At 30.7% G+C, this 9612-nt stretch overlaps 1 protein-coding gene across 7 annotated transcripts in view; it reads right to left on the bottom strand.

Moving 5' to 3' along the window:
• Window positions 1-1506: 1506 nt before the first annotated feature.
• The window catches only part of LOC142353729 (uncharacterized), a 109867-nt gene continuing 101761 nt past the window's right edge, over window positions 1507-9612 (bottom strand). For all 7 annotated transcript variants that reach the window (XM_075406070.1, XM_075406069.1, XM_075406074.1 and 4 more), the window contains one exon: window positions 1507-1772. In XM_075406070.1, coding sequence (XP_075262185.1) covers window positions 1546-1772 — 227 coding nt within the window. In that variant the 3' untranslated portion in view covers window positions 1507-1545. The remainder of the gene's footprint in view (window positions 1773-9612) is intronic.

Genomic DNA, 9612 nt, shown 5'->3' with positions numbered 1-9612 from the left:
TTTTCTGCTTTTCTGTCGTACTATTTTTGTACAATTTAAACTATTTGGCCTCTAATTGTTCTTTTGCAAAAAACTGAAAATTTCTGTTGAAAAAATTAATTGTTTCTTTTATTGAGACCAGTGTAGATTACAGAAAAAAAGTTTTAGTTACCTTTTTTATATAAAGTTTTGGCAACTTTTTGTTAAAGATTTTGGTTCAATTTGAGTTTTTTGAATTTGCTGTCTGTTGTCCTTTCAATTTTCATTTTTTTCATTTTTCATTGCAACTAAAGTGCTTACAGGTCAAGTTATTGTTAATTAATCGTTTAATTATTATTTTGTTATTGGTTTCAATAAAGAACAGTTTATGGTGTCAACAGGTTTTTCAACAAAAACAATTTAAAAAAATATGAAGTGAATTCTTTGTAATTTTTATTTTGTTGTTTTCATTGGTATATGCTTTGTTGATTATTAAAAGTTTTTCTTTTCGGTGAGGTTTTCAATTTTCTCAATCCTTTTGATTCTAATTCAGTTCAGGACTTGTCTTGCTCTGGTATTTTTTTGGTAGCTTTGGTTCTCTATATTGTTGGTTTTTTTATTTATTGTTGGTTTTAGACTTCCAGGAGTCTTCGAGTCATTTCTATTATTAACCAAGTTTTGCTCTGGCTATGATTTTTCTGCGGGTCTAAGAAATAAACCCCCACAGAAGAAAAACCCACATAAATTTAGGTAGGAAATAAACCCCCACGGAAATAAACCACCACTTTAAAATTATGTTTCGGTCGTGATAATTTGTTCAGTTGTGATAGTTTCATATCAAGTCGCATGGGCCTCTGAGGCATGGTCAAGCGCGTTAAATGCGCAGCTCTTTAAGAGTAAAGTTGGGGTTTATTTCCGAGGGGGTTTATATCCTATCTAAAACGAAGTGGGTTTTTTTCGTTGGTTGTTTTCCGCTGCTGCTTTTCTGCTACTGTTTTCCCGGCAAATTGATGTTCTATTCAGAAGAGGTTGATTCCTAACCATAAGATTGTCCTCATTGGAACACTATGTCAAATTCTCCTAGTCGTTAGATAAACGATTCTTAAAAACAGTTTAATTGTGCCAGTTTAATTTCATCTAATGCTCTACAAATGCGTGAACGATTTTAAAGTGACAAACATTCAATCTAAACAAATTCAAGTTTTCAAGTAATCAAATTATTTTGTTGCTCTTAAATGCGACAAGATTACCCCCCCCCCTACGCACCCATTGCCACACAAAGTTAATTTGCATAAAACAGTTTATCTCGTGTCTCTTGTTAAAACTGTTTTATAAGAGGTAGTCTTGGTAGAGCACTGTTTGAAAAACTTGTATGGGATCCGATGAGAGATTTTTCCCAAAAAATCTCACGGATATTTCGTCAGAATTGATGGATGACCTTGCAAGCTTTTAGCTCGACATTACTATCATAAATTTATCAGACGTTTCTCAGTGAAAAGGTTAGCAAAATCCGGAGAGTGGTTTGGATTGGGGGGGGGGGGGGGGGTATTCTATTGGGAAAAAGAGAACTCCTTTTTGATAAGTTAATCAAGATATATCAACTATTTCGTATTTCAGTTGCTGTTGATGTTTCGAGTGTCCGAGTGGCGACGATGATATATCAGAACCCATTGGGTCGTAAGTCATAAGAGGTTTGCTCTTTTTAACTGGCAAGATCCTTCTGCTGTGTCTCCGTTGAGATGGATGACCACAAATCGCAGATGGACTCAGTGTAACATTTCTGCTTCCTTTGTTGTGACGAGGACGTTGACCACCTGTTGAAAACAAAAAAAAATAACTAAGACTTTCATAGTTTCCAAATTAATAGCCAGGTGGAGGCAAAAAATCAACGTTATTTTTAGAGCAAAGTTGATATATTTTTTATTATTGAAAGTTTGGAGCTTCGAGGGACACTTGTTGAAAAAAATAAATGAGCTTCGCAAATGTTCTCTACGAAATAAGTTCATTTAGGATTTGTTAATTTTTATTTTTGAAACATGAGGAAAATAAAACAATTTTACAGATGAAAGTCCTAAAACAGATTTTACAGATACCGAAAAAACCGTTATCATTTCAACAGAAGTAATATTATAAGGAGACAAAGATGACACACTCACTACAGCAGTGACCTAACAAGAACATTTAATATAAACATAGCAGTACATGCCCTGAAATACAATCCAAACATTTGAAAAAAAACAACAATCGGCTATAAATCACATCCAAGGAACAACTCTGGATGATCATAGAAGCATACGTAGGAAAGAATAAATGTAGGAAAGTTAACGAAAAAAGTCTTTCTGTTTCTTTTAAGAAATTATTAAATCTGATGACAGCAGCTAAAATACCGTTCACAAAACGCATACGCCACCTTGGAAAGAAATCAATGAATACAAAGTAGTAAGACTAAAAATGAGGAAATTGAGTATCTAAAATTCGGTAATATCTTTGAAACAGTTGCGTGAGAGACGTTAAAATACTTGTCGAAAATTTTATAACCCTTACCCACATCAAACTATCAGCCAAAAGAAAGCATATTTAGCCAACAATACTTCTATGAAATCAATGAGACTAGGCAAACAAACAAAAAAGTTAATTTTTTTCAACTGAGAGCGCCAAATAGATCCATTTTGGCCTTAAATAAATTTTAGTATGGCTTGTTACCACTGACACTATGCCACAACAATTAAACAAATGTGATTAAAATTCACTAATGTCTTAGAAAATAGAAATAACACAATCCCAAAATTAAAAAACTGTTAGCTATCAGCTAAAAACGTCAAAAAATTTCAATTATTTTTTCGGATTTTTTCCGTTTGTGTCCCCCCAGCTTAGTAAGCACTTATTATTGGCACTCCCCGGACGCACGTGCTATATTTTTACATGATGATTTACTATGTAATGGCACGTGCTCTGTATCTTGGAGGCGCATAACGTTCTGGGCGGGGGGCACAAACGGAAAAGATCCATTTTTTCTTAGAAAACAAAAAAGGAAACAAACGAAACCTGTCATTACTCTGAGACTAAATAATAAAACTAAAAAAAGACAAAAACAAACGAAAAAGATGATTTCAATAATAGTTTATGAAAACAGTGTCAAAATTATAAAAATATTAAGTTATCAGCCGCAATCAATAATTAGATTCGGTTTCGTCACAATAAAAAACCAGGGGTACTTATCATAAAAGCTACTAAAATACAAGTCAACAAGAAAAACAAACATAACCGACTAACGTAGGGAGAATTACTTCCAAATTTCCAGCGATAGGTTGGCTTCGGTATTAGCCAGAAGGGGCTTTGGTATGCCAGCATTACCGATGCTAGGGATTTGATTTGCGTTAGGGAGGGGGAAGCATTGGGGAAGAGGGAGGTGAAGTGACGGGGAGGGTAGTGTTGGGAGCGCTCGATGAGAGGGAGTGGATCCTAGTCAACACTTCTTCACCCTCTTCGCCAGGTGGAGGAAGGTGGATTAGGAAAGTGTTGGGAGTTTTTGGTAAATGGTGAGAACTTTGACTGATAGTCCGCAAGATTTTTTTAGAAGGGAGGAAGTCACGAAGGAAGGGCTTATGTCACGAAGGAAGGGCTTAGGAAGTTTTATGATTAAGAACAACAACGTATTGCAACACAGAATTATTTCCGCTATTTTTGAGAACAAAAGTTGAATAATTCATACGAAAAATCGTTCGAGCAAGAAATTGCATTATAATGGATCATGCGACTAAAAAATTAGCATCAAACTTGTCTGTACAGAAATTGTTAAATTACACAAAAAGGGGAAACAAGGGCAGAAATTAAGATTTTGTTGAAACAAATATAATTAATAACAAAAAACTATTGAAACTGAAACAAATTAAAATATTTTATTCAACTAATCATGAACCCTCTTCTGGGGAGAAAGGTCATTAATGTGACTGCTTGCCAAGAAAAGAAGCAAAAACAAAACATCAGACAAAATTTCTAATAATGTAATAAACAAAAAAGTGTAAGTAAGAAATATCGTTAAAAATGAAATCAAATTGATTGATATGTTTTTTTCTCTATAAGCTGAGGCAGTTTTTCATTAACAAAATTTAGTCGCAAAGGGAATTCAAATAGGTATTACGGTTCAAATTGAAAATATCAACAAAATTTTTTGAATACAAAATGAAAGTTGTGGATAAAACAAGGCTTTCAGCCACCAGCAAAATTTGACCCTTTCTCCAAGCGCTAATCACGCATGTCGAATCTGGCCAAATTTTACTGATTTCTGGAAGCCTTGTTTTATCCACTACTATATGTTAGCTCTAAATTTGATAAAAAATTAAAAATTGGGAACCAAAATTAAAGCAAAAATCAAAAAATCAAAGCAAAATTTACATTTCACTCTTAAAGAGTGATTCACTCTTATTCGGAGTGATCCCCCAGTAGAAAAGATCGCTCTTTTTCACTCTTAAAGAGTGATTCTCTCTTTTTTTATAATTTTTTATTTTTTTTTTACTTTTTATTTCAAATTATCTATACTCTTCAATAAATTTATATTTTCTTTTACTTTTTCTATATTTATTCCATTATTAATAAGAAATGATACAAAATTATAGTATTTACATGAACAACTATCAGTATAACTGCTCAACGGAGTTGTTTTACAAATTTGAAGATCCCCAGTTTGGGTAATATCAGATCTGGGAACCAGCTCCACTGATCTTTCAGCTATATCAGGGAACCTGCTTTGCAGATTTCTACTAAATCCTCTAGTGAATTCTATATCTGGATGTTGTTTCTTTACATGAGCCCGTATCCCATAATATCTCACAACAGAAGTACAATATGGAAAATTAACTTTAGCTGAAGTACAACTTCTACATGTATACTTACCCTCATCAAAATTATTTAGTGGTGTTATATAATTACCCTTATTACAACATCTAGTTAATACTTCTGAGCTGGGGTTAAGGTTAGGGTTAGGGATAAGGTTAGGGTTAGGGTTGGGGATAAGGTTGGGGTTAGGGTTGGGGTTAGGATCTGAGTTAGAGTTATAGTCATAGATAGAACCAGAACCAGAACTAGAGCTAGATATGGGGTTAGAACCAGAACTACAACTAGAACTAGAACTAGAACTAGGGTTAGAACTAGAGTTAGAATTAGGGTTAGAACTAGAACTAGGGTTAGAACTAGAACTAGGGTTAGAACTAGAATTAGAATTAGAATTAGAACTAGAATAAGATTCATTTTTTAAAGAACAACCCCATGGGGAAAAATCATTAGCACAAATACCACTTAGTATTATATTACCACATATACATTTATCAGTTTTATCTTTATGACATGATTCATAATGATATTTTAAAACAGCGATGTTTCCACATTTATAGTTACACTCTAAACATTGTAAAAGCATTTATAATAGGGTAAACTATAAAATTTACCTAATCCTCCACAGGGTAATATTTAGCCAAGATTTCAATTAAATCTTTAGTATTATCTTTAGATGTGATACACTCTGTTAAATATTTATTTCCTAAAGTATTGAGTGTATTAGTTTTACATCTCTTATCTAAGATCAAATCAAGGTCTAATTCTTTTTTATCTTTAAGAAAATTTATAAACTCTTCTCTAAATTCTTCATTATTTATATATAGTTTCTTTAAAAACTTTCCTCCATTTCTATTCTAAATTCCCGTCTCTTCGTTGACGAAGTCACAGTTACATTGATCAGTATAACTGCTTCACCTTCCAACTCTTCTCCATATCCAACGTTGACTAATGTATTTACTCTACTCAACATTGTGCTTGCTCCCGTTGCTACAGTTCCAGCATTTCTTGATATTGAATTAGGATAGAAACAATTAAATATAAATAAACCTGCGCCTATAATTCCACCAATATTTGATAAAATTTCTATACCCTTTCCCATAATCATTTCTTTAGTTAGAACATCATTCTGAATTTTAATATTATTTAAAGTAAGAAGTTTATTAAAATAAAACTGATAATTATCATGCTTAATAACATTTCTATCTGTTGCATTAATCATTAGTGGTTTCATATATGTTATAAGTTTATTTATATCTTTCTCTCTCTAAATCATCTTTTAAACTAAGAGCTTTTAAATCAAGGAAACCAGCTCTTGAATCATATATCATTGTTCTATTACTACTAATAATAATAAAAGTAGTTTCCTTTTTATTATATTTAATTATACCATAACGAAGTTCATCTGACATTCCATCTGTATAATTATAATAGTTACTATTTAATTCACTAATTTTTTTATTGAAGTCATGTTCACATTTATATATCTCATTAAAGTTTTTAAATAGATCAGGTCCATTATAAGTTGTTAAATAAATGGTATCACAACTCATTCTTGCTGTATTAATTATTTGAGCTGGTTTATGACACATTACAATCATTTGAATATTATAATGTCTACCTTCAGTAAAATAATAAGCTATATCCTTATTTAACCTATCACCCATATCATCAAGTACTATTACACAATTTTGAAATTTATGCATATTTTTTGTGATCATATTTATATCACATTGATTAAACCCAGTATAAATTTTATTAGACTCAGGATCTATCCAGTCTCTGTCATCTTTGCAAACTATAACTATAGACCTTTGATCTTGATCAGTGAAACTGCTTCGCAGATCTTGAACTTGATCGGTGTAACCGCTTCGCGGATCTTGATCTTGAACTTGATGTTGAACTTGATGTTGAACTTGATCTTGAACTTGATCTTGAACTTGATCTTGAACTTGATCATGGTCTAAGTATAACTTTAAGTATTGTCTAATAAAATATGTTTTACCCGTTCCAGTTCCACCATAAACAATAGTATCTAGTGGTGACTTTTCATATTCAAATCTAACTGGACTCCTATTCATAAATCCACCAAAGCCTTCTTCTAGTTTTGTATATTTACTTGGTCTTGAATCATATATTATATAAAAAATTCCATTTATAAAAATAAAAGTAAAAACTGCACTACCTGTTTCCATTTTTATATAATAAATATAGATTTGATTTAGATTTAGATTTAGACTTAGACTTAGACTTAGATTTAATAAATTTATTATATAAAAATGCTCATCCTAACTTTTGAGGAATTCAATAATAAATTTAATATTAATAATAATGCTATGAGTGATATCAGAATAAAAGATATAGGTAAAGATATAAGTCTAACACCAATTGAAATTGTAATGAGAGATGATAAACTAGATAACACAAGTGAACCTATAAGTGAACTCCAATATTATTGTAATTCTGCATCCAACTGATGGTACACATTGGGTTTTAGTTATAAGAAGAGAAGGTGGTCCTGTGTATTACTTTGATAGTTTTGGAGTTGAGACCCCACCATTATTTTTAGAAGAATATGTTGATCTAGGCCCTAATGAGAGATTACAACAAAATGATGAATCTTATTGTGGGGCTTATTGTTTATATATGATCTATTTCATTGATAGAGGATTTAGAATTAAAAGTGCTTTGAATATTCTAGTTAATCAATGTAAATATCCAGGAATATTTAATGAGTGTTTTTGTTTAAGTTGTAGTAAAGATAATGATGAGGTTAATGATAATGATAAAGATAATGATAATGATTATGATCTACGAATTAGTTTTGCTGTTAATGATAATGATAATGATGATGATAATGATAATGATCTACGAAGTAGCTTTACTAATAATGACAATGTTTAATCTCAATGATAATCATAATGTTAATGATAATGATAATGTTAATGATAATGTTAATGATAATGTTAATGATAATGAGTATGTTAATGATAATGATAATTTTAAGGTTAAGGATAAGGTTAATGATAATGCTAATGATAATGATAATGCTAAGAATAATTATATTGTTAATGATAATGACAATGATGAGATTGTCTATCGGAGAAGTAGTTATAATCAGAGAAGTAGTCCTAATCTACGAATTAGTTATAATTCGAGAAGCGGTTTCACCGATCAGGGGAATATATCACCCCCAAGAAATAATATAATCCAAACAAATCCTATTGTTATTAATATAAATAATGATCTATATTCATGGTTAAATGATGATGATATAATTACTGAAGCCGCATTCCCAGATAACTTTAGATGTATAATATCTTGTCCTAGTGAATGTGGTGAGACATTCTTATTAAAAAAACTAATTCTAGCTAGCATATACTTTGATAAACTATACATCATTGGACCTACTGGTGATCAGTACCATGGTATAGAAAGAATAAACACAAAAGCAGATGTTGATTTTATTAAAGATATAAGAGATTTACCATCTCCTGATAAATTACCCAAAGACTTAAAGAAACTAATGATATTTGATGATGTTAGAGCCAAAGAACCAGTTATTAATGAATACTTTTGTAGAGGTAGACATAATAATTAAAAATGATATATCTTAATCAAAACCTGTTCTCTCTGGATAGGCAGAATGTTAGAGAGAACTGTAATCTATTTTTTTTATTTGAACAAAGAGATAAAGTCCTCATATCTATATATCAAAATTTTTTTAACAATGTTGAACTTAGTTATAATGATTTTGATAATACATGTAATAAGGTATGGAAAGAGCCTTATAATTATATTGTCATTGATATAACTAAAAATAAAAATATTAATGGTAAACTAAGAATTAATTGGGATCGGAGAGTTTTGTAATTTAATCTAAGTGTAAGTATAAGTATAATTCTAAATCAATTGTAAAGTAAAACTTAATACATCACCATTAAAGTCTATAGGTCTTCCATGCTCATCTTTAATATGAAATTTTATATACTCTATTCTATCTTTAGTTACATTTTGATACAAGATATTAGTTGGTATAATATTTATCAAGTAACCTGGTGGTTCAGTTAGATTAAAAGTATATAGTATGTCTGTATCTTTACCATTATCTTTAGCTCCAGATATCACATTACAATGAATGTTAATGGTACTAAAACCCATAATATCAATAATTTTCTGAGATTTATATCTACCTTTTTTATAAATTATTTTTCTAAATCCTAGTAATGAGGCTAGTGAGTTTTTTATAACAAAGCTGAGTGCTCCTTGTTTTATTTCCATTAAACATTTCATCGTATTTTTATCAGGTTCTATTATAACATTACCATCAGTTTCTTCTTTTATTAATTCAGCTATGTTAGTTAACTCATATGCTCCCGGTGTAATAGTTGAATTTAGCAACGGGATTCCTTTATAATTATAATTAAGTATGGATGTAATGTTTGGGCTTGAGGTAGAGATAGGGGGGGGGGGGTTAGGGTTAGGGTCAGAGCTAAGAGCCCGAGGTAAAGCTTCATCATCTTCTATAAAAGTTCTAGCATATAAGAATTGATTGTTTCTCCTATTCACATTAAACACTGAATTATAAACAGATAATCTAATTAAACCTAATTTTGTTGTATTAAGTATAGGTTCACTAAAGTTAAACTTTTCTGTTGGTTTTATCATTCTAAAGTTAAGTGTATGCTCTTCTTTAGTTTTAGTTACAGCTTCGTGTATATTTTGTAGTTCATATAGAATCAAGTTGTCTGTCACTTTTTATCTAATAAAAATGGATTTTAATTTGGATACAACTTATGGTTATAAAAATGATATACATAAAAG

Source organism: Convolutriloba macropyga, chromosome 14, assembly GCF_964194025.1.
Source record: "Convolutriloba macropyga chromosome 14, txConMacr16.3, whole genome shotgun sequence".
Taxonomy (NCBI): domain Eukaryota; kingdom Metazoa; phylum Xenacoelomorpha; order Acoela; family Convolutidae; genus Convolutriloba; species Convolutriloba macropyga.
The sequence above is the reverse complement of the archived record's forward strand: the minus strand, read 5'-3'. Positions and strand labels throughout refer to the sequence as shown.